General features: G+C 41.9%; 1 protein-coding gene across 2 annotated transcripts in view; it reads right to left on the bottom strand.

Moving 5' to 3' along the window:
• Positions 1 to 25,509, bottom strand: part of MED12L (mediator complex subunit 12L) — a 276,235-nt gene that overhangs the window by 2,675 nt on the left and 248,051 nt on the right. For both annotated transcript variants that reach the window (XM_050965783.1, XM_050965784.1), the window contains exons 35-39: positions 24,309 to 24,398; positions 23,409 to 23,629; positions 17,951 to 18,119; positions 16,705 to 16,764; positions 10,437 to 10,518 (exon numbers count right to left, since the gene is read on the bottom strand). In XM_050965783.1, the coding sequence (XP_050821740.1) occupies positions 10,437 to 10,518; positions 16,705 to 16,764; positions 17,951 to 18,119; positions 23,409 to 23,629; positions 24,309 to 24,398 (622 nt within the window). The remainder of the gene's footprint in view (positions 1 to 10,436; positions 10,519 to 16,704; positions 16,765 to 17,950; positions 18,120 to 23,408; positions 23,630 to 24,308; positions 24,399 to 25,509) is intronic.

Here is a 25,509-nt window from a genome sequence, read left to right as displayed (position 1 = left end):
CCTTTCAAACAATTATTACGTGCAAGCAAATGACATGCCTAAAATGATAAAGTAAAAAGCAACTATTTTGTAATACTTGTTTTCCTGGGTAACCCACATTTCTTTGATAGTCTCATCAGTTTCTGCAGCATTTAACCTTTCATTAAAAAAAAGGGAAGACGCCTCACCTGTATTTCCCTGATCCACACGTGAATCACACTGCCCCTCTCTGAAAGGGGGGCTCTCTGCTTCCAAGAAAGTATCCTACATCCTTTTCTAACACCCTGCGGGTGGGCAGGATGAGTGCAGATACACGTAAGCCCCTTCCCATCATATGGAGATTTGAGAGAAAAGATAATATAGTCCCAGACCCTACTAATTTCATGCTGTGCCTTCTGCATGGTGTGGATGCACCTGCCTCTAAGCAGGCAAGGGTTGTCCTACAGCCTTCAGTGGAGTCATGGATGATGGGGACACAACTAGCGGGTGGTTGGACCCTCAGGGAATCAGCAGAATTTGTGGGTGACCAAACCCTGGTCCCACTCTCAACCCCACACTGGACAAACATCTTTGCAAGAAGACTCTCTTGGAAATTGTATCCCCTTTCGTAATCCTTTAGATCCTTCCTGCATGAAGAAAAATTCTAGATCTTCTATCTGAAGGAAGTTCTTATTATCTGAAGGGAACTTTCCAAACGTAAACCAGTGCAAAAGGGTTTCCTGAGTCTGTAGATAGACTGAAACACTATAGACCCAAGAGGATGAACTGCTTTCATTTATTAATTACTATTGCTTGGGTGTTTCCTCTAAAACCTAACGTTGATAAGTGTAACGCTAGACTTGCTCCTCACTGAGGCCTCAGGATTGCAAATACTTACAGATGTGCTTAATTTTACTACTGTGAGTAGCCCTACTGATTTCAATACGACTTCTCATGATAATAAATTTAAGTATTTAAGTATCATAAACAGATAATTAAGGGTTAATAGAACAGGAGTACTTCATGTCTCTTTTGACTGTAAAGGGTTAACAAGTTCAGTAAGCCTGGCTGTCACCTGAACAGAGGACCAATCAGGGGACAGGATACTTTCAAATCTTGAGGGAGGGAAGTTTTTGTGTGTGCCGTTAGTTTTTGGTTGTTCTCTCTGGGTTCTGAGAGTGACCAGATGTGCAACCAGGTTTCTCTCCAATCTCCTTGATACAGGTTCTTATAGATTCAAAATAGTAAGTACTAGGTGATAAGGCGAGGTAGGCTTATGTTTGTTTTCTTTATTTGCAAATGTGTATTTGGCTGGGAGGAGTTCAAATGTGTATTTTGCTGAAAGGATTTTAATTTGTACTTGTATACTTAGGCTGGGAGGGTATTCCCAGTGTCTATAGCTGAAAGACCCTGTAACATATTCCATCTTAAATTACAAAGATAATTTTTACTGTTTTTTCTTTCTTTAATTAAAATCTTTTCTTGTTTAAGAACCTGATTGTCTTTATTATTCTGGTGAGACCCCAGGGGACTGGGTCTGGATTCACCAGGGAATTGGTGGGGAGAAAGGAGGGAAGGGGGAGAGAAAGGTTAATTTTCTCTCTGTGTTAGGATTACTTTCTCTCTCAGGGAGAGTCTGGGAGGGGGAGAGAGAAGGAGGGGGGAGGGTGAATTTTCCTGTCTGTTTAAGATTCAAGGAGTTTGAATCACAGTGATCTTCCAGGGTAACCCAGGGAGGGGAAGCCTGGGAGAGGCAACGGTGAGGGAAAGGGTTTACTTTCCTTGTGTTAAGATCCAGAGGGACTGGGTCTTGGAGGTCCCCGGGCAAGGTTTTTGGGGGGACCTGAGTGTACCAGGCACTGGAATTCCTGGTTGGTGGCAGCGCTACAAGTACTAAGCTGGTAACTGAGCTTAGAGGAATTCATGCTGGTACCCCATCTTTTGGACGCTAAGGTTCAGAGTGGGGAATTATAGCATGACAGTAAGCGTTTCCGGGATTAATAGATTCTAAGGCCATTGGGACCATTGTGATCATTTAGTCTGACCTGCATCACACAGGCCATAGAACGTCCCCAAAATAATTCTAGAGCATATCTTTTAGAAAAACATCCAATATTGATTTAAAAATTGTCAGTGATTGAGAATCTATCACGACTGTTGGTAAATTACTCTGTTAAATAATTACGCCTTATTTCCAATCTGAATTTGTCTAGCTTCAACTTCCAGCCATTTGATCATATTATACCTTTTTCTACTAGACTGAAGAACCCATTATTAAATATTACTTCCCCATATAGGTACTTGTACACTGTAATCAAATTACCCCATAACCTTCTCTTTGTCAAGATGAATAGATTGAGCAACTTGAGTCTCTCTCTCTCTGTCTCTCTCTCTAAGGCATGTTTTCTAATCCTTCAATCATTCTTGGGCTTTTTTTTGAACCTGCTTTAATTTAATCAATATCCTTCTTGAACTGTGAGCACCAGAACTGGACACAGTATTCCAGCAGTGGTCACACCAGTCTTAAATATAGAGGTCAAATAACCTCTCTCCTACTCAAAATTCCCCTGTTCACACATCCCAGAATCACATTAGTTCTTTTGGCCACAATGTTACATTGGGAGCCCATATTTGGATGATCACCCATGGCCCCCAAATCTTTTTCAGAGCCACTGCTTCTGAGGATAGAGTTCCCCATCCTGTTAGTATGGTCTACACTCTTTGTTCCCAGATGTATACATTTACATTTAGCTACATTAAAAGGCATATTGTTTACTTGCACCCAGTTTACTACATGATCTGGATTGCTCTGAATCAGTGACCTATGATCTATCCTCCTCTTCATTATTTATGACTCCCCCAATGTGTGTGTCCCCTGCATACTTCATCAGTGAAGATTTTATATTTTCTTCGCATTCACTGATAAAGATGTTAAAATGTGTAGAACCAAATATCGATCCCTGTGGGACCCCCACTGGAAACACACCTACTTGATGAAAATTCCCTGTTTAGAGTTACATTAGAAGGCCTATCAGTTATCCAGCTTTTAATCCATTTAATGTGTGCTATGTTAATTTTATATTAACATATAATCTGGCACCAGGTCCACTGCCTTACAGAAGTCTAAGTATATTTCATCAGCTCTATTACATTTATTAACCAAATTTGTACTCTGAAAGGGAAAAAAGGTATCAAGTTATATTTCACTGAGAGGGTGGAATCCTGACCCCAGTGAATCCAATGGGAGCTTTGCAATTGACTTCAGTGGGGTGAGGATTTCACCCATGATTTTTTAAGTCAGGAACATCCAGCTAATTTAGGACTGCATACTGGTAACTATTGTACCACCTATATTTTCGCCCATCTGAACCTTATGGATAAGGATTTGAGGAGAAAATAAATTCTACGGACCAACTATAAATTAACAGATTATGAGGTTCCAATACTTAACTGACTATTACTAATATACAAATTTATTCTTCTCTTTTTCTTTTTCTCCCCCCGAACGTAGTTTAGAGAAAAAATTTCCAGCACTCAACAGGTGGGAGCTTCTCCCAACCATAGCAGTTCCACAGCATTAATATCTTGAATATGAAGCAACCCTGGAATCGTAGTATTCTGCATAACATAAATGAAGCCACTCAAAGCAAGATTACTTAATCATGCATACTTGATCCAGCAGGATGTTGATACTTGCAATTGATTAGAAAAAATAATGGAACTGTCAAAATGCTTTTCTTAACTAGCAATGAAAAACAGTCAGGGCCGCCCAGAGGATTCAGGGGGCCTAGGGCAAAGCAATTTCGGGGGCCCCTTCCATAAAAAAAATTGCAATACTATACAATACTATATTCTCGTGGGGGCCCCTGCAGGGCCCGGAGCAAATTGCCCCACTTGCTCCGCACCCACGGAAAATAAACCTACATGTTGGTGCAAACCCAGTTTTGAGAAAACTTCTTTACAAGGTATCACTGGTTCTCAGCATCAACTAGTGCTAAAAGACACAAAAGTTCATTAAAAGGGTTGGACAAATATTTTCCGTCAAAAACTTTTTCTGGATTGAAAACTAGGGGTTTTTAAAAAGCAGAAAAAAATCACGGACAACGTCTGCTTTCCTTCAAAATTTGTTGTGGGTTTTTTTACTTGAAAAGCTGAAATTAGTCTGCCAAAACCTGAATATGGTTTGGGGTTTCAGAAGTGTGTGGCCAAATATTTGCTGCTTGCTGTGTTTGATTGTTTAAAGAAACAATAAAAAAATTCTGCTTAAAAAAATCCAAAACTTTTTAACCACCTCAGCTTGTGACCAAACCCCTGAGCCCATCCAGTCAGAGATTTCTCCAGGTTTCTGATACTCTGCTGGCTTCCTTGACTCTCATCTGTCTCCATAACTTTGGGTTCATTTAGATTAGAACATAAGAACAGCCATACTGGGTCAAACCAAAGGTCCATCCAGCCCAGTATCCTGTCTACCGACAATGGCCAATGCCAAGTGCCCCAGAGGGAGTAAACCTAACAGGTAATGATCAAATGATCTCTCTCCTGCCATCCATCTCCACCATCTGACAGAGGCTAGGGACACCATTCCCTACCTATCCTGGCTAATAGCCATTAATGGACTTAACCTAAATGGATTTATCTGTTTCCTAGAGATTTGCTCCATGGGGTCCCTCACAAACTGGACTTGGTTACTGTGGGTTTGTCTTTAGTATAGACTATGTACATATTCCACAAACTGAGCATTTGAGCTTGTTCCAGAATCTGGGATGAGCCTATGTTGTGGAAAATGAAATGCTCAAAATAGCACATGCATGTGAATGGACACAGGGTGCTAAAATTAAATTAACCCAAGGGTTCTCAAACTGGGGGTCGGGACCCCTCAGGGGGTCACGAGGTTATTACTGGGAGTTGCGAGCTGTCAGCCTCCACCTCAAACCCCGCTTTGCCTCCAGCATTTATAATAGTGTTAAATATATTAAAAAAGTGGTTTCAATTTATATGGGGGGGGTCGCACTCAGAGGTTTGCTATGTGAAAGGGGTCACCAGTATAAAAGTCTGAGAACCACTGAATTAACCCCTTTGAAGCCTCAGGGAATGCAGGGGACTGGTAGGGTTGGGAAGAATACTACTATTCTCATGTGATCCCTCCCCCAGTGGCTAATTTTAAATGAAGCTACCCTCCCCTGACATGAATCTCCCTATGGCATTGAAATTAGATATAGACTATAATTTGGCATTTGAGAAGTGAAAGGGATGGTAGCCCTAATGGAAACGCTAACAGCTCGCTCTTCTGCAAGCCTCAAACTGCTGAATGAGCTTTAGGGTAGGGAAGGCTGTGCCTCCCAAACAGCCTGGCCCTGCCCCCTATCCGACCTCCACCCACTTCCTGCCCCCCAACTGCTCGCCCCCCCTCAGAATTCCTGACCCATCCTGCTCCTTGTCCCCTCACCATCCCCCAGAGACCCCGTCAACCATCACCCCAGGACCCCACCCCTGCTCCCTGTCCCCTACTGCCCCAACCCCTATCCACCCCCGCACTGAGTCCTGACAGACTCCTGGAACGCTCACGATCCAACCCCCCCATTCCCTGTCCCCTGATCACCCCCTCCCAACCTCTGCACCCTCCCTATCCCCAGGACTCCCTGCCCCTTAGCCAACCCCCCCCGGCCCTGGCCCTTACCCCCAGCTCCCCCCCTCACCCAGAGCCTCAGTGCATCCAGGAACTTCCCTCGACAGCTGCAGCATGGCTCCGGCGGGGCCTGAGCTCCGCCCCGCTCAGAGCCGCATGGTAAGGGGGCGGGGCTGCAAGCTCCATGCCGAATGGAGGAAGCTCAGGCCCTGCTGGAGCTCCCAGCCCCGCCCCCTTGCCACGCGGCTCTGAGTGGGGCAGAGCTCAGGCCCCGCTGGAGCCACACTGCAGCGCTATGTAGGGACACTCCTGGATGCGCTGAGGCTTCGGGAGAGGGGCGGAGGCGGGAGCCTCGGCCGTTCTCATGGGGGCCCCTGCAGAGCCCGGGGCCTGGGGCAAATTGCCCCACTTGCCCCCCCCCCCCGGGCGGCCCTGAAAACAGTTCTCCTCTGGGACCCAAGTGCAAGTCCATCCTGCAGTCCTGATTTTAGAGGTGTTGTGATAATTGGGCCGATAAGTTTACCCTAATTGTGAGGTTAACTGAAAAACACGAGTACAAGTTCATAAGCTGTCACAATAACCTATAACAACAGATGTTAATGGGAAAAGGTACAAAAGGGCCGTACTGATATAACTTAAGGTATGGGTTGAGATCATGCGTGGTAAACAAGATAAGTGTGGAACCAGAAATCTTTGAACCAAAATTGGTGTGTCAGAAACTAGACCTACTTGGTGGACAGAACAATGAGAGGATGAACTATTCTGGCCACTATTCCCTTTGTGGGTCCTTCAAGAAAGAGACTTTGGGAGAAAAACTGGCTACTGGAGCAAGCTTCACCATCATCATGACTGCCATCCACACTCTCTCCTGAGACCCCACACCTTCACTGTCCTGATCCTGGGAGAGGTCTTGACCAGACCAGGGCAAAGAGAGGGACCCAAATGACACTCCCACCCTACCAGTTCCAGTTGAATCCCATACCACCACTTGGGATAAAATGGACCAAATGTTAGACACAACAACGGCAGCTCCAACCCATCTCAACCAACTTCTTCTCTTTTCCCCAAAGGGACAGTTATTACCAACTTTGATATCATCTAAAAGACAGTCAAACAAGGGGAGTTTTCCTTCTAAAAATTCTCCCCAGCTAAAGGGAAAGGAAACAAGGGATGTTGTTAAAGTGAAGGCCTTATTTAATACTTCACATTTCAAATGTTTAACTGTTTTTTCCTTCTTTCCTCTATATTTAATAAAAGATTAAAGGGATTTTTAATAGTGTGTGTCATGTGCTAAGCAGGGTGAGGTCTCTATATACCAAACCCTGGATCTAGGTTAACACTGTATAATGTTAGACAATGGCTGAGTTATAGTTAACACCTTTGGCCCAGACATTCCATTTAAATTAATACAACAGGAGCATACATTTCTCTGCTGAACTGGCTACTCCATTAACAAATAGGTTGACACCTAGCTAACTACAGTCAGATCAAAACTTCTGTGAAAAGCTTGCCAATGAATAAAGATTGTTCTGAACACCTTTTAAAGATGAAAATAGTGACACCGTATTTTAATTCTTTTATCAATCCATAAAGTTAGTATTCTGACCAAAAAAACCACTAGTTTACTTCTAAAAATGTAGGGTCTGATCAATAGAAGGTCTGAGTAACCTCTGCTCCAGCTGGAATTCCACAGGAGACATGAGTGCTCAGAATCTATCCAGATCAGACCCTTGAATAGTAATTTAGTTGCATATCTTTTTCCAATGGAGCAGAGGTGGGTAAACTACAGCCGACAGGCCCCCAAGCTCCTGGCCCAGGAGGCTAGCCCCTCCCCTGTTGTTCCCCCTCCCCCGCAGCCTCAACTCACTGCACTGCCAGCACAATGCTCTGGGCGGCGAGCCCCTGGGGCAGCCTGGGTGGCGTGGCTGCCTGTGCGGCGTGGCTGCCTGTGCTGGTGCTCTGAGCAGCTGGCTGTAGCGCCACCAGCCGCTGGTGCTCCAGGCAGGGCAGTAGGGGGAAGGAGTGGGGGGGCTGGATAGAGGGCAGGGAAGTTCAGGGTGGTGGTCAGGGCAGCCAGAGGGTGGGGAACATGGGGGTAGGAGCCCTGAGGGGGGCAGTCAGGGGCAGGGGTTCTGGGTGTGGTCAGAGAGAAGGGGTGGTTGGATGAGGCAGGGGTCCCGGGGGCGGGGGCAGTCAGAAATGAGAGGAGTGGTTGGATGAGGTGGTGGGGGAAGTTAGGGGTGGAGGGTCTAGGGGGGTCAGGGGATAGGGAGCAGAGGGTGGATGGGGCAGGAGTCCCAGGGGGACTGTCAAGAGGCGAGAAGCAGGGGAGGTCGGATAGGGGGTGTTGGCTGGGCGATGCCTGGCTGTTTGGCGAAGCATAGCCTCCCCAATCTGGCCCTCCACACAATTTTGGAATCCCGATGTGGCTCTCAGGCCAAAAAGTTTGCCCGCCCCTGAACTAGAGACTCTGTCCTCAGATCTCATAAGGCAGGGGTTAGCAACCTTTCAGAAGTGGTGTGCCAAGTCTTCATTTATTCACTCTAATTTAAGGTTTTGCGTGCCAGTAATACATTTTAATGTTTTTAGAAGGTCTCTTTCTAGAAGTCTATAGTATATAACTAAACTATTGTATGTAAAGTAAATAAGGTTTTTAAAATGTTTAAGAAGCTTCATTTAAAATTAAATTAAAATGCAGAGCCGCCCAGACCAGTGGGCAGGACTCAGGCAGTGTGAGTGCCACTGAAAATCAGTGCGTGTGCCACCTTTGGCACGCATGCCATAGGTTGCCTACCTATGACTGGTCCTGCTGAAATAATGCTTGTTTAAAAAATAGATGAATAAAGATTTGTAGACATTGAGTATGGGTAATTCACTGGCACTGTACAACACTGGAAATTTGAATGCCCCAATTTCTGGTAATCACAGCAGGCCCCAAACTCATTATTTTATATCTTACATTTACAACCTGTCCTGGAGGATTAAGCTTTTTTTTAAAAATGATTGCAGTAAAATATAATATTTTTATCTAGCAACACAAGCATTGCCATACTGGGTCACACCAGGGGGCATATAGTCTGAGATCTTGTCTCTGACATCCCTAATGGAATAACCTGCCCATGGGCGATGTTTTTTTTAATCTAACCCCCATCGCTCTCTGGTTGGTTTATACCCTGAAGCATAAGGGGGCATTACATTCCTTATACATTTCACTAGACATACAAATCTCATACTCTTTTAAAACGCTGCTCACCTCAGTGATGTTATGTATCAGTAAGCTCCAGGGGTGGCTGTGTAGAGTGGTAGTTCCTTTTACTGATTTTTAATTTGTTGCCTTTCCATTTTACTGGCTGTAACTTTGTTCTTGGAGAGATGCACCCAGTTTATCTTCTAAATACTATGATATGTTACATAACTTCTTATTCATCTCCTCCCTAAACTAAAGCCTTAACATAAGAACGGCCATACTGGGTCAGACCAAAGGTCCATCCAGCCCAGTATCTTGTCTACCGACAGTGACCAATGCCAGGTGTCCCAGAGGGAGTGAACCTAACAGGTAATGATCAAGTGATCTCTCTCCTGGTATCCATCTCCATCCTCTGACAAACAGAGGCTAGAGACACCATTTCTTACCCATCCTGGCTAACAGCCATTTATGGACTTACCCATCATGAATTTATCTAGTTCTCTTTTAAACCTTGTTATAGTCCCAGCCTTCACAACCTCCTCAGGTAAGGAGTTCCACAGGTTGACTGTGCGCTGTGTGAAGAACTTCCTTTTGTTTGTTTTAAACCTGCTGCCCATTAATTTCATTTGGTGGCCCCCTCATATTATTATATTATATTATATTATAACCTTTTCAGTCTCTTGAAAGGAAATCTTTACTCTGATGCTGGTTGAAATTTTAATTTTCAAAAGAAAACTAATTTTTTTTTTGTTCAAAAAGACTCACTTTTCAATGAAAAAACTCAAAACATTTTTTCTAAAACATTTTGTTTTGAAAAATCTCAGTTTAGTTAGAAAAATTTCATTTCCCTCCTCACTTTTTTTTGCCTTTCCCCTTCCCTCCCCTCCCCTACCCCAGAGAAGGGGGAAAATACAGACGGGGAATTCAAAATATGAGTTTTTTCTTCTCCACTTTTCTCAAACCTTTTCCAGTGGAAAAAGGGATAAAAAATGTGCTGAGGGAAATAAAAAACCCCAAACTCAAGATATTTTTTCTCTAAATGTGCTGAAATTTCCAGAAAGAAAAAACAGGAGAAAAGGAAAAAGGAAACAGAGTGGAAATTTCCCCACTATTTCAAATCAAACAAAAACAATAAAAACATTTGGTTTCATTTTTTGAAATATACCATTAAGAAATTCTTCCAAAAAATGAAAAATTTAGTCTAAGCTTGGTCTTGATGTGCACACACTTACAGTTGTTTAAATAATACAATAAATTTGTTAATGAGTTTGAAACATGACCAAGAAATAGCTGGAGAAAAACCAGGAACACATTCAATGCAATGATGTTCCTGATTTCACCTCACAACTGAAAATAGGACATGGAAGGAGAAAACAACATTGACTGAACTCAGGATGGCAAACAATTAGGCCTCAATCCTGAAAATGACTCAGTCTGGACCTCTGTGCAGACCTGAGGGAACCAATGGATGTGCAGGTACTAAGTCACATACAGAATCTGATTTTCAGTGTTTGTCGTCGTATCATTTTCAGAACTGTCCTTTTACTAGAGACCAGAACTGAAGGTGTCAATAGAATGATATACTTACATTTTCATGTTTCTTGTTTTAAATATGGAAAAGAAACTGCAGAAAAATAGATGCCTCTTATAGATGGGCATACTTACTAGAGAGCTGTTTTTGGAGTTGTCTGACTAAAGCAGCCGTCTGCTGTTGCTGCTGTGTCTGCTGCAAACCTTGTCTTGGAAACTGCAACAGTAATACCAGAGAAGATGAAAAATGCTCACACAGTTCAGAATGATGCGTCAATGTCTTATCAAAGGAGCACAGTATATGCCTCTCAAAACACACAAACGGAAAGCTAAGGTTTATATTATATCTATATATTAAAAAACAGCTAACATGCTGAATTTAACATATCACAGTATACATAGGTGTTAATAAACTGGGGACACAGGAAATCCTTCCTGGACTACCTGGCTCACCAATCCCTAGCCTGAGTAGTTAAGCACTTTGTAACAAACATTAGGACTGAATATGTGTAATACCCTGAAAACACCTCCCAGACAGACATCACACTGGCACTCAAGGGAAATGCACTTCTTGTGTTGTTACTGTAGACATTGGAGGAGGAGGAGAATGGGCCAGGACCTCTTTCAGATTCTCTCCACTTCCTTCTCCATCACCTCTCTTTAATTTCCAGTTTCTCGCCAAATCTCTGGTGTCCCACTTCTGTCACTAATATGTTTACGTCCCAGCATAGGTAGACAGACACACTAGTTTGCTTGAGCTAGTGCACTCAAAATAGCAGTGTAGCCAAGGGCAGCTTTCTGAGTACAAATCCACTGGAAACCTTCAAACATACTCAGGCAACTAGCCCAAGCTGCCACTCCTGCCACCCCCAGCTACATTTTTTTAATATGCTAATTTAAACAGAGCTAGCGCTTGTCTGTCTGCCCAAGCTGTGAAGCATACTCCCAGCTGCAGTGTAGATGCTGGGAAGCAAAACCCAATAACAGAGGTTTTGGGCATGCACAGAAGATAGCAGACAAGGAGATAGAAAATTCTATGTAACAAAACAAAATGCGCCAGTGAAGCTCTGGAGCTTGTGCAGACCCTGCTGTCATCAAGGCTAGTGTTCCTTGGAGAGAGAGATAATTTTAGAGTATTTATACATATATTTGTCTTTCACATTCTGGACGTCAAAACTGCTCAGACTGTCCTATCACACCCTAGGGAGACGCAGACGTTTCTTTTCAGTTTCCCTAAGTGTTAACTGTAAAAAGAAAACAAAACCTTCTCACCTCCTGAATATCCCATAGGCAACTGGCAACAAAAGCAACTAGAAAGAGACATTTCTGGAGATTGATGATGACAGAACATGACAAAATTGTTGGTAATAAATGGTGAAGACACATGGAACAAAGAGTGTTGAAGTTTATACAATAAGTTATGTATTGGTCTCTAGAATCTTCTAAATTTCCCATTGAGTTATAAGATTTCACACATGCCTCCAGCCAGTCACAAGGCATAGATTCAGTTGTCTTCTGCAAAAAGACCATCCATCATTCCTACCTTTGCAGTGAATGGCATTCATCCAGGAAAGCACTTTAAGTGATTTGATCATCTGCCTTACCCAAAGCTGATAAAAGATTCTGTTGGTTTTGATTGTATCATTTGTAAGTAACAATTATGTTTTGACCAAGTATAATAATTAAAATTTCTGGTACTAGTGTGTGGGGGGGGGAGGGATGATGTTTTTTCCACTATGACACTACTTCAAATGAAATTAAAGATAAGCACAAAATGGTCTGATCCTCCAGGGTTCTGCACACAACTTGCCAGGTGGTGATTGTGTACTCAATTCCCTTTGACTTCAGTGGGAACTGAGGATGCCCAGCACCTTTCAGGATCAGATCAACTCTGCCCATATGAAACAAAATAACAAGGATGAGCCTGACTCTGATCATGCTTATGCCAAGAAGAATCAGGTGCAAGTTGTTTCAAGTAAATGAAATTACACCAATAGAAAACTGGTGGGAGATAAATTAAGGGCTAAATTCTGCTCTCAGTTACTCTGGGGTTAGACCAATGTTCTTTCATTGACTTCAGTGATGTTACTCTGTATCTATATTGGCACAAGATCAGAATTTGGCCCTAAATTAGTCTTTCCATCAACATGGATTGCTTCTCTAGCCCTTCTACATAGGAGTCTGCCCTTGTCACTAAAAGCTGTGTAGAGTAGACAAAGCCTTAGTAAGGATATCTTTGGTGTGAAAGGCTTTGCAAAAGAAATATTGTAATAGAATTGCCACACCACCCACTCTTGGAATTTGGGGTCATGACCCCCTGTAAACCAGGTTACAAAAGAAAAATGTTTCCAGTCCCACTTCCTGCAGCCTCATGCAAAACAACAAAACAGGGTAATTTTTCTTAAGCTTAGACCAAATGAAACTTTTTTTTAAAGGGTCCTTTCAGTGATTACACTGAGCCTCTGTGAATCAGTATGGTCCTTCGAAATAAGCTAGGAAGTTTCTCTTCAATGCGGGTCTGGGTCGGATTCAGAAGCCTCCTGGGCTCACAGGAGACAAGAGGGGCTTTCTCCTCCTTTTCAGAAGCACCTTTCAGCCACCCTGAAAAACTCTCAGAGCACAAAAGATCATTTTAATTGTTTACAAATCTATTTTACGTAGAGCATTGTGTTGTGTTTATTGCAGGTAAAAGATAGCTGGGAGATGTATTTCAGTGTCAAGAAAATACAAAGAAGATCCAGTGCTCTGAAGGCCATGGCAGGTGATACTAGGCTGTCCTCAAGCATGGTCCCAAACCAGAGTTAACTCTGACTTACTTTAGCCATACTGAAATTGGGACAAGGAGCAATTTCCACCCTTGCCTTCTTCAGCTCCAGCCCCAGCTCTCTCTCTGAGACTCATTAAGACTGCCAGTATGCTTGCTAGTATGTTAATTTCTCATTGATAGGCTAGCCCTGCTGTGTTGCACCACCTGAAGTGATTCTGCCTCTAAGGGTATGTCTACACAGCTGACGTTGAAGTGCAGCAGTGGCAGCGCTTTAATGTGGCTGTATAGTGACGGCTCCAGCACTGGGAGAAAGCTCTCCCAGAGCTGTAATAAGACCACTTCCATGAGGGGAATAGCTACCAGTGCTGGGAGTGCGGCTACCAACACTATAGCACTATCAACACAGTGCTGAAACTTGTATTGCTCAGGTTACGGATTTTCACACCCCTGAGCGAAGAAAGTTTCAGCATTGTAAGTGGCAGTGTAGACAGACCTTAGATGATTAATACTTTCTCTGCCAGACTCAAAGGCCCTGGTCACAGCTTGTTTAGCTGTACGGTAAATGTCACAATCATTATTACTTCATGAGCTCAAAGACATGGGTCACATCAAAGATCATATTGTAAATCTAATGAAAAGTATTTTTTGCATGTTATATGGTACCATCTTCAGCTCCTAACTGCAGTTTCAGGAGGAGCTGACAGCCATTCAAAATACACAAGTTACGCCTATGATAATAAACCAGCTACCTAAGAAGAGGGCTAGACATCCAATTTAAGCACAATACAATTTGGTAACTTGGCTCCCCAGAATACACAAACTCTAGTTCAAAAACTCAGGATGCACAATTTAGCACTAAGGGCTGATATTTTCTTTAAACTTGCTCATTTAAATGGGTAACCTGTTTCTAATCTGGCTCTTTTTGTAGGTATCACATTCTTGTGTGGCTTACTCTTTTAAACTAAGTTCCTTTAGTTAGCTACATTTAAAGGCACATATAACCAAGGATAGAAAGTTCTCAAAATTCCAGTGTAAAAACACAAATGTAGTACATGGTAAAACAACATGTTTGCAGAAAATTACTCAATGGTATGGGAAGAGACTGGGTCATTCAAATGTTTCTACGGAGACACTTTCATACTTTAGATGTAATGAAAGGTTCCAGTGTTACAGACTAACAAAGAAATATTCTGAAAGTTACTATGATTATTTGGTACTCTCCATGCAACTGCAGTACATGACCAAACAGAAAAATGCATCTCTACAGGGTTACTATATGCTCAAGTCCTAACAAAAAAAAAAAAAAAAAAAAAAGAAGGGCTAGAACACACTTCCGGCACTATGCCATTACTGTGTTCTGGCTCCCCACAAAAACACCAGACCAGCCTTTCAGAGTGTTTGGCCACAGATCCTTTTTCATACACACTGAAATGTCAGACAACAAGCAGCTATATCTTAGTTACAAAAGTACAAGAGAGTAATGATATTTTAACCATTTGGCACACATTAGCAATATATCAAGCAAACAACTTCTACGGGATTTAAACCCATATATCTGTACTAGAGTCATATTTAGGGCTACAAACTGCAGTTTTTGATGAAATATGATAGGGGAATTTTCACTGTTTAAAGTTAGCTATCAGAAGAGCCCATAAAATCAAGTAAATATAATACAAATATATTTAAACTGTCAAAGGAAAATATAAAAGTGCCTTAGAATTCTAACTGGATTCTATTGTTCATATGAGATTGCACACAGTTTCACAATCAGCCTCAATCATATACATTATCCAGGGTCATCCTTAGCTATTTATGGAGCCCTATGCATTATTAAACTGGTGCCCCTATGCTTCACTGAAGGTGGTCCCCAGCTGGCACCACTGACCAGTGTGTCGAGAGGGCACTGCCACCACCCGCACCCAATGGACCCCCAGAACACCCCTCTCCCCATTGCTGACACACCAAGCTTCATACACAGTAGTTCAAGGCAGGCTTTGTGTTGTCACATGGGGGCACAGGCAGGGTCCAGGGAGGGACTCAGCTCCGGGCGGCGGTGTGCCGTGCCACCAGTGACTGACTGCGCCGCCAGTGACTGGCCGCACCACTCTGGACTCCCCGGGGGCAGGAGCGGCAGAGGCCGAGGCTGGAGCCCTCAGCTGACTGGCTGAGGAGCAAGTGAGGGAGGAGGCAGGGAGAAGCCCGAGAAGAGAGGATTTCAGCCATGGCCAGCAAGGGGAATGGTGCCCCAAATTTTTGGGTGCCCTACGCACCTACATATGCCTAAGGACAGTCTTGACATTATCCTGCTTTCACATAAAAGTTTTAAAACAAAAATCCGTATAAAAATGTAAGGCTATAACCATTAGCAATGCTGCAAAAAATTTCCCATAAAGTTGAGTTCTCATAGCAAGTGAAGATAGTTCTTTATTACTCAATAACACGAGGAAATTTATAAAATACATGGTATATACAGAATATATGGTCAACATATGCTGCTGCAGTAAAGTTAAGTTCAGATAACTCATTCCTTCTAGGCTAATAAATTATCAGTTTACACCCTGAAATGCAGAAATTCCCAGTTCTCCAATATTACACTATTATACCAGAGCTTGAAACAGTGACATTTTGATATCTAGAATCCAAATAAGAATTTGAGAGCTTTTTAAAATGTATTGGTTATATTTTTATCTCTGTCTCCAAGTCTGCATAATAGGATTCATGGCCTTTCAGCAACCTGGTTTTACAGGGGGAATGAAATAAAAGACAGACAGAGGGAGTTCCGATTACATTTTAAAACTTTTTTCAAATATTTCCAGAAACAGAGTTTCTGTTAAGTATGTGGCATATACCAAATCTAAGATAGTTTGGTGTAATATATAGGATTTATCAGCATGGGTCAGGTATAAGCACTGCATTTATGAAATGTGGCCATCCCAAACTCAGGCTGATCATCATCATCATCATCTCTCTCTCTCTCACACACACACACACACACACACACACACACACACACACACACACACACACACACACACACTATATATATATATTCATTCAGAGCCTATGAACTAATGAATTTAAAATAATTAAATGAATTTAGTGCTCATGAAAGTTTCCAGATTGACAGAAGTAAGCATCTGTTAATTATCTATCCAACAGTTCTGACATGAGCAAGAGCAGTTCCAACTGTCCCAATATAATTGAACACTGAAATCTAGGGGTAACTGGGTAGTTCATGGTAGACCAGTCCCAGAACTAGTGTTTTTAAAAGACAAACTAAAATGCTGAGTTTTAGGTAGACCAGGTGGGGCAAAGGATTAATACACAAGCCTTATGCTTCATGACATGTTCAAATTTGGTCTTGATATTAAAAAGAAAAGAGTCATTGGGTAACCTGTCTTAGCTACCTCATAAAACCTATAACTCCATTTGGCAAGATTATCAGAGAGGCCCATGGACGAAACTACAGAGTTGTGCACATCAGCACTGACATGGCAAAGGCAGAGAAGTCTGAGTAAGCTTATACAACACTTACTGGCGCTGTTCCTAGATTGCTTTACTTCCAGGAGTAATAACATCTACCCCATAAGCACCCTCATACCCACAAAAAGAGTCTGGTTTTAATATTCTGCTTACCAAAGGCTGCTGTGGTTGCACTGCTTGGAGACCAAGTGCCTGCTGTTGACCCTGTTGCTGCTGCAACTGAAAGAACATTGCCATGGTAACAATAATAATATGTATACATGTATTATATTATATTATATACATGATTAATAGCAATAACAGCAGCAGCAGCCTTTTTATTTGAAAAGGCACAGCAGCCTTCTCATCATTGTTCCAGGGATACATATCATGGAATTTGGCTTTTCGTTACTTATCTTTCTAAGCAATGATTTTTGTATGCTTTTAGTGTTGGTTGAGGAAGGCGTGTTCCTCACTATAATATTTAGGAGCTGAACCCTACCATTCTCTCCATTTGCACAGTGCTGGGTACATCATGGATGATGAACAACAAATATTTACAATACAGTGTTCATAATATCTATCGAAGAGACATATTGCAGAAACAGATTTAAAAGGCTCTCTGTATGGTATAGTCAGCTGTTAACTGTATACCCACATAAGTTTATCCATAATATTTTAAAAAATTAGTTATTAGCATTAGAGTTAAAGCATGAAAATAATTATATTGTCACCAAAAACACAAAGTATTTTTAATGTGTGTTTCTTTTACCTTTATGTCAACCCCAGTGTGGTGTTTTGGTTTTTAACTGCCAAACAGAGTTAACCATCATATTGGGGTACATCAACAAATCAGAAGAATAGAAAATATTATAGACAGGGGCTGCTTCTACCCAACTTTAATTCTGGCATATACATATTCTTATAGTCAAATAATACTGTAATAACCTAAAACTATAAATTATGTGTGTTGATTATAGCGATTGCCACAGCTCAATATCCTGAGGCACAGAGGAGGTTACTGGAGAGGAAAAAAGGCTCATCACAATCTTTTGACAAATTAGTTTTTTGTTGAAAAATGCTGATTCACTGGGAAGGTTTCTCAGGTCCAGGATGATATTTCTGTTCAAAACAAGAGAGAAACTGACTCCAAAATAGCCAATAGCCCAGCGGTTAGGGTCCTAACCACCAGGCTATTGATTATTCTGGGATGGGTCTCTCTCAATCTCTCCTGTTGGAATTCTTCCAGTTCATATAAATAATTAAATATTCACTGGACTAGGTAGCAGGGGAGGGAGAGAGAGAGATTGACTTCACAGCATGGCAGCTAAGGTACTCACCTGTGACATGGGAGATCCAGGTTAAAGCCAATACCTGATTCAGATAATAAGGCCCCACATTCACTTTTCATTAACACAACCAAGTGCCCCACCTGAAGGAGTCGCTGTTGTCGAATTTGCTGTTGTCTCTGTCTCATCTGTTCCTGAGGCAGCTGTACCGAGTTAAGGTTGGGGTGAGGAGCTGTGGTTGGTACAGTATCAAGTCCCCCTCCGACCAAGGAACTCTGTTGCAAAGGCTGATGAGTCAGTCTGAATGAGAAGAATCTATTTCAGGGTAACTATTTAATTTACAGACAAAGATCAAATAACCGTGAGTGCTCACGTCTCTGGATTAAAATTTGTTCTTTGTATATCTGAAACGCAAGTTTTACAGGAAGATTGTATTTTCAAGCAAGAATATTTAGGAAAAAAAGTATCCAATGGAAACATCTACAGTGCTATTATCTAATAACTGAACTGGATAGTAATATATTGTTGAACTCAATATCTGTATATTAATTAAACTAAAGAGAAGAAATCCAGCTACTCCACATTTCTGAGTTTGAATGAGCAGCCAGCTTCTACACTGCATGTAACATTCATTGTAGAACTAAGAAGCAGGCATTCTGCACCAGCCTTACAATTTTGTTCTAGACAAAAACCATGTTAAGATTAACTTGAGGCTGAGAATATCAGTATTTTGGAATAAAAACATTGCAAGGATGATGTAATTATCCCCCCAAACAAGCATTATAAACCCAGGACATTCAGAGTTAAGCTTAAACTTAAAATAAATCCAAGCCTATTAAAGTATGGAAATACACAACCCAAACAACCTTAACTCTGCCCTCCAGCAACACAATGCATTAAATGTACAACTCTGATTAATACACATTCATCTGTAGTCCTAGATTAAACTGATTTTTGAATACACTAAATATTTTTTATTGCCCCCCCCCCCATAATAATAATATGCTGTGCCTAAATTGGAAGTGATTTAGACTTATGAAATGTGGCCTCAAAATGGGCGTTTTAGTCTGCAGATGGTTTAGAACTGAATTCACATACAGATAGAAGAACATCATGTGTGATAGGGAATAACAACCTATGCCCTGCTGCCTAACTGATAAATAGTGTTACTCCAGAATATAAGAGATTGAATTCAGTGTGGGACATGTTCTCATTGTGTGCATGAGCTGGATTTTGACATGAAGATTAATGCTTATTTATTTGTAAACTGATTAAATAAAACTGTCGTTAGTGTATTCCAATTGTGGTGTAATTTAGTAATGAGAAGCAGGTGAGGTAAGGACACACTAACATTACAGTAAAAATTGTAAATACACCCAGATTAGGAGATATCTCATTGGTTGGACATTGAGGGAGACAATTCATTTCCCTAACAGGATAGTTAGTTTTGGAACATGGCCAAGGCTTGGCCATTTTTGTAACAAACCCAAGATGATTAATGCTTTGTTGTTAGCAGCCCACCCACCATTCAGTCATCAGAAGATGGAAATTATCTCTTCCCAACAGAAGAAAAAGTTGGACACAAGCTTGATGCTGTTGCTGAGATGAAAAAATGGATATTTGGATAAAAATCAGTTACTCTACAATGCAAGGGCCAGGATTATAATTTTTAACAATGCTGAGGACATTTAAGGTGAACTGTGAAGCAGAACGGACTGAGAGCACTTCAGGGCTATGACTGTTCAAATTCTACTTGTACAGCATCAAGCACAGACCCAATCCTAATCAGGGCCTCTTGGCACCACTCCAATCAGGCTAGGATTTTCAAAGGAGCCAAAGGGAACTGAAGAGCCAAATCTCAATGAATTTTAATGGAATCTGGGGGCCTAACACTCCTAGGCTGTTTTGAAAATCCCAGCAGAAACAGATTTAGAAAATGCCTTTTATTGTTCCATTGGTGTGCATAAAAACGGCCTTAAACTTTTTATTTTTTATTAAGCTGGGGGAAGCAGCGGTTACATTTTTTCCTGCATATTTTTTTGCATGATTTGAAATATATCAAGTCCTCAGAATGCCCACCCTGCTGGAGAGGTCTCTGGAGTGTCTGGGTGATGGGCACGAGGCTGGAACCTGAAATGCGGCTAGCCTTCTCACCACTGGAAACAGAAGGGATACTGATTCTGAGATCATGTCATGATACAAATTAAGTTTTAAGGTAAAATTAAAATTACAAAATTTTAATATCTATATATTTGTTTTTACAATACATTTAAAATAGTGTCTTTAGCCAGGACTGATAGCTACTTAGTTTTTCTAAGCAACCAATTCACCTACTGAAAAATAGAAAAGTTCATGAATGCAAAGTTTATGTAAACCAGCAACAAGCCTTTTTTATTGAATCCTGTGGACCTATGCAAGACCCACTGAAGTTATTATTATTATTATCATCATCATCATTTTTACAGGAACACCTTTGGGCTAGGTGTCACACTTTCAGGATAACTGCCCCTGTACTCCCCTCACCTAACCGCCCCTCCCCCCCACCCCCCCACCGGAGTACCCAGTCAAGTCTCAGGCCTCCAGCCATGATCTGTCTTTGGGAAGGGGCCCACGTTCCACTCCCTTCTGACCAGGGTTTAAGGCTATACAGCTCCCTGCTATACAGTGTGATATCCCCAGCAGGCCCGTCTGCCTAATGGCCAGTGCTCATGCTGTGCTTTCTTGTCTCGGAGAATGACCAGCATATGCAACAGTTATATGCTACAACACAGCTCTTTCCCAGCAGAATATATTTATTCTCAGGGCTAAGCATCACAGAGAAAACACAAAAAAACAATAAAACTTCCCAAAGACTTACTAAGCATACCAGAATTCGCCCGTCTTCCACATGAGGGGGCATGGTAGGCCAGAACTCCTTCCTATCCTTCAAAAATCCTGTCTGTTTGCCCACTCGGAAAGAAGGCCCTCAGTCGGTTTAAACTCACACTTTAAATACCCAACATTTTCTCTTTGTTGCTTAGTCAGTGACAAACCCAGCCTGAACCAGCATATGCAAATCCAAGGAGCTAGTGCGCCTCCAAAGTTGTTTACAGTCCCAGGGGTAGTCTCCCCCTACTGTTTTTAGTTCCTTTCGGAGCTGTGGTAACCCTTCCCAAGGAGTAGGAGACAAACCTACATACATCATTCATAAATTTAATACAGTGGTTCTCAAAGATACTGCATGGCATTGCAATATCTGTACAAGCACCTAATGAGACAGTCCCTGCCCCCAAAGTCTTTACAGTCTAAAAATACAAACCAAAGTGTGCAAGAGGAAACAGAGGAAAGGAAGGGGAAACAGTTTGCCCAAGGTCACGCAACAGGTTAGTGGCAGAATCCAGGAATCCTGGTGCCCAGTTCAGTGCCTTATCCATTAACCCATTCTACCTCATTAACAGGAAAACTGCCATTGACTTCACTGGGAGCTGCATCAGGTCATAAGTTATTAAGCATATTTTAGAAATATTTTATAGTCCTAGGTCAAACATGAAGCTTCATTCTTAGAGTTTGAGAATGCTCTACAATACCCAAATCAGCATATTATACAAGATTAAAATCAGGTATTGGACATGTGTTAGTCTCTAAAACTTTGGTTCAGATTAGTCATTTTGCCTGTGATGACTTATATAACTAAGAAATGGAATCAACGTGCTTCATGCTGACTTTGAAACATAACATCTGCAGCAAAAGAAAGCCAACAACTATTCTATCCTCAAGTCCCTCCAGTTAACGTGACCTCAGAGATGCTTTCAACAAAGCGTGGGAAGTCTTTTAAAGTGTCCTTTTAAAAACAGGCTTTTGAATTATATCTATCCCATTACAATTAGGGACAGATACATTTGTAGAGTCTGAGATTTTTCAAATCTTGAAAACTTTTTGTTTTCAAAACAATTTTGAGTTTGTGAAACTTTCACACCTGTAATTTAACCTGTTTTTTCAAGGAACATTTGGATAAAAATGTGCATTTCTAGTTGAAGAGTAAAACATGCTCCATATTAGGGACAGAAAAGCACTCAAAAACTAGGCTGGCACAAGTGACTGGCTGGTATGTACTGTGCCAGTGGGATTTTCAGAAGCACTTGGCATTGGTCTAACACTGCTCTTATTGAAGCTGATGGTAAAACTCTCATGGGACTTCAATAGGAGCAGAGTTAGGCCAACACATGGCAACTTTTGAAAATCCCAGCCTATATTTTCATTAGAATTTCCCTCTTTCCCCAGCTCTCATTGATTTAATTTCCATCCACTCTGCCTGTTTTCTGTTCCATTCCCCCCTCTTGATTTTTCCTTCTTCCCTTTAATGCTACTCCTCTGACAGTCTCTCCTAGACAGAACATAAATGCCACTACATCTGAGCTGAACTTTCAAACTAGTGATGATCTAGTGCATTCAAACATAAGCAAAGTAAAATTGCCCTTCGCTAGTTCAATGAATGAGCAGATCTTGTGTTTCCTAGACTTTCCAGCATTTATTTCCTTATGGATCCTGCAGGATTTATGCATGTAAACCAAATTATGGTATTGTGTTATCTTGGCAAGTTCTCTGTGTATTATGGATCCAAAATGCACTTAGATACAGAAGGGCTCCATTGTGCAGATGCTGCACCAATACAGAGGATGACCCAGTCTGTGCCCAAACAATTTACAATCTACGGTAGAACCTCAAAAGATACAAACACCAGTTACGGAGTTCTTGACCAAATGGACACCCTCTGGAACTGGAAGTAATCAGGCAGCAGCAGAGACACACACACACACACGGCAAATACTTTACTGCCTCAGGGCCCTAGCCATGAGGCTCAGGGTTTTATCCGGGGTGGGGTTAGGGCTGCAGCTGCAGAGTGAGGTGGGTCAGGGCTCTGGGCAGGGGATGGGGTCAAGGCTTCAGACCCTCCGGGGCACCGGGGCTTCAGTTCTGTGGCTCCGTTCCCACCTTCAGCCCCGTGGGGGGTGACGGGGCTTGGGGCTTTAGCTACGAGGGGAGCGCTGGTTTCAGCCCCAGAACTCCCCAGTAGCTAAAGCCCCGGCACCCCCCACCCAGCTGAAACTGGAAGCAAAAGTGTGGGAAGCCCCAAGCCACAGTTCCCCCCAAGGGCAGAAGCCGGGAATGGAACTGAAGGGCTGAAGCCCTGAGCCCCAGAGGTCCCCCTAGATCTAAAGCCCTGAGCCCTGGCGCTCCCGAGGGTCAGAAGCCCTGACCTACCCCTACCTAGAGCTCTGTCCATCCCCTCCCATACCCTGCGGATGCAGCTCCAACCCCTCCACCCCAGAGGCCGAAGTCAGTAACGTCTTGTTCAGAGTTATGGACAACCTCCATTCCCAAGGTGTTCATAACTCTGAGGTTCTACTGTAATTGCAAACAAGCAACAACAAGTGACTGTAACAAACAGTGGGCGGGAAGTGGGAGGGAGAACAAACGTAACAGCTGCAAGACTCGTCATTAACCTCACTCTGATTAATGGACATCATTTTAAATCAAGTATTAGAGCTATATATCAAGACTGCAAAGTCCCTGAGATATAATAAACCAGAAGAACATGTAAAGCCTTACCGCTGAGTGCCTGTTAAAGGCTGAATATAAGCAGCAGCCTGCTGTTGAATGTACCCACTTGGCTGTTGTTGCATCTGTCTTAGTCTTTCCATTAGAGCTGGATTGGAATGAGTTGCTGGATACGTTCTGGGGTTGTAGCTGGGTGAAAGCACTACACCACCAGCCTGCTGTTGTTGCAAAGGCATCTGAGTACTGTACATTGTGTATCCATGAGGCACAGTCTGCATGGAAAACAGCCCATGGTACAATTTAACAAAGGCCACATGTTCATCTCCTTATGCCATTAAAGAAAAAAAAGTAACCTTTATTAAAAAGCAAAATCTGGACAATGGAGCCCTCAGTAAAACATTCTGCTGTGTAATTATACCAAACAGCAATTACCCTTATATTCTAATAGTGTTTTTCTCTTTTTCTAATAGGCCCACTCAGCTGCAGTGTGAACACATTCATTTCCATTTTTAGTTTACATCTTGCCTAGTTATTCAGTGTTTAATCAGGAGTGGTGCCTGGGGTCTTCAGCACCACCACTTCTTTTTGGTATCAATAGCGTCGTGAGGACACAATGAGGGTAGCAAAGTCAGTGATCCCAACCTCACTCTAACCAGGTTGGATTTCAGACCCAATACTGCGGTACACATGGACTTTACAGGCAGATCATTGGGAAAAGACTAGAAGCCTGCCAAAAAGATTTGTTTGATTAAACTATGCAGGAACTAGAGAACTGTCAATAACTTTTCATTCAAGGTGAAATTCGAAGACTCACTACTTAAGTCCCAATTAAGCCTTTAATACAGGTCTTAAATGGGATGTAGGGCACTGCTTGGACTCTCTGCACTGAGGTTAATTTCATGAGTATACCTTACAGCCTGTAACAAATGTTCCATAGGAGTAGCTCAGTACCTGTGTCTGCTGTAACCCTGGGAACTGTGGAAGCTGGGAAGAAGGACGTACTTGCTGAGTGAAAATAGCGGCCTGATCTATTGGCTGGCCCTGAAAGACAAAGTACACATCAAATAAAATCTGCTTATTCTAAATAAAAGTCTCTGTTTCGGTCCATTGACTCAAACATCTCATGCAGTTAAGTCTTACGCTTATTTTATGAACAGAATTAACCAGTTTCCAACCTTTTTCCTTCAAGAAAATTCTGTTTTCTGACACTGAACTGACCACTGAGCAATATGTGCATCTACATCTGTCTGGGGGAGGAGTTGGTGGTAAGAAAGGTTCTTTTGTTCAGCTCAGAAACACTACTGTAAGCATAGCAATGCAGTGAAAAAAAAAAACAATTACCAAGTCAGTAGAGACGCTATAACTTAAACATAAGGTCTAGAATACAACTGGTCCTTCTGTTTTAAAAAAGTAATAAATTCTTGAGGGCAGTGCACTTCATTATGCAGGAGACGCATCAATACACTGAAAATCACTTGCTTTAATATGCAAAAAATTACTTTCTGAAGCCATTATGATCAATTATTGTAAGAACTACCCCCCATAACAGAAAGCGCAAACAATGAAAATAAAGGCTATGATTATCATAAGGTGCTCAGATATTATGGTGAAATATAAATACTTATTGAATAGGCAGACAGCAATGCAACCATTTCCAGTTTAGCCTGAAAACACATGCAGCACTTTTGCTCATCAAGACTCCCATTTGATTATTTTAAATTGTCTGCTATATGTAAGTATATGAATTGTGACACAGCCAGTTAGACTCCATACAAACTAAATGCACCCCAAGCAAGTGAGGTCAGTGGTGCAATAGCAGAGTTCATTACAATTTAATTTTCAAAAGTGAACATGTTAGTGGGGATGTCCCTGACAAATAACAAAACACTAAAAGATTTAAATTGCCACTCGTATACTGGTTCTGAAGGGAAGAATGATGAACAAAATATTAATGTTGGGCACAAATTCGAGATCATGCAGGTCACCAATTTGCAAGTGAAAAACTGAGAGAAGTATAATGAAACATTTTTTCTGAAATTCTGAAGCCTCAAACAAATTAATTGGACAATTGTTCTAGTCACCACAGCCCAGATTTTTAGAGTATTTAGGTGTTGCTGTGCTCAGCATTGCAACCCTTAAGTGATTATGGAGT

The sequence above is a fragment of the Gopherus flavomarginatus genome, chromosome 8 (genome assembly GCF_025201925.1).
Source record: "Gopherus flavomarginatus isolate rGopFla2 chromosome 8, rGopFla2.mat.asm, whole genome shotgun sequence".
NCBI classification, from domain to species: Eukaryota; Metazoa; Chordata; order Testudines; family Testudinidae; genus Gopherus; species Gopherus flavomarginatus.
Note: the sequence above shows the minus strand (reverse complement) of the source record. Positions and strands in the feature narration are given on the sequence as shown.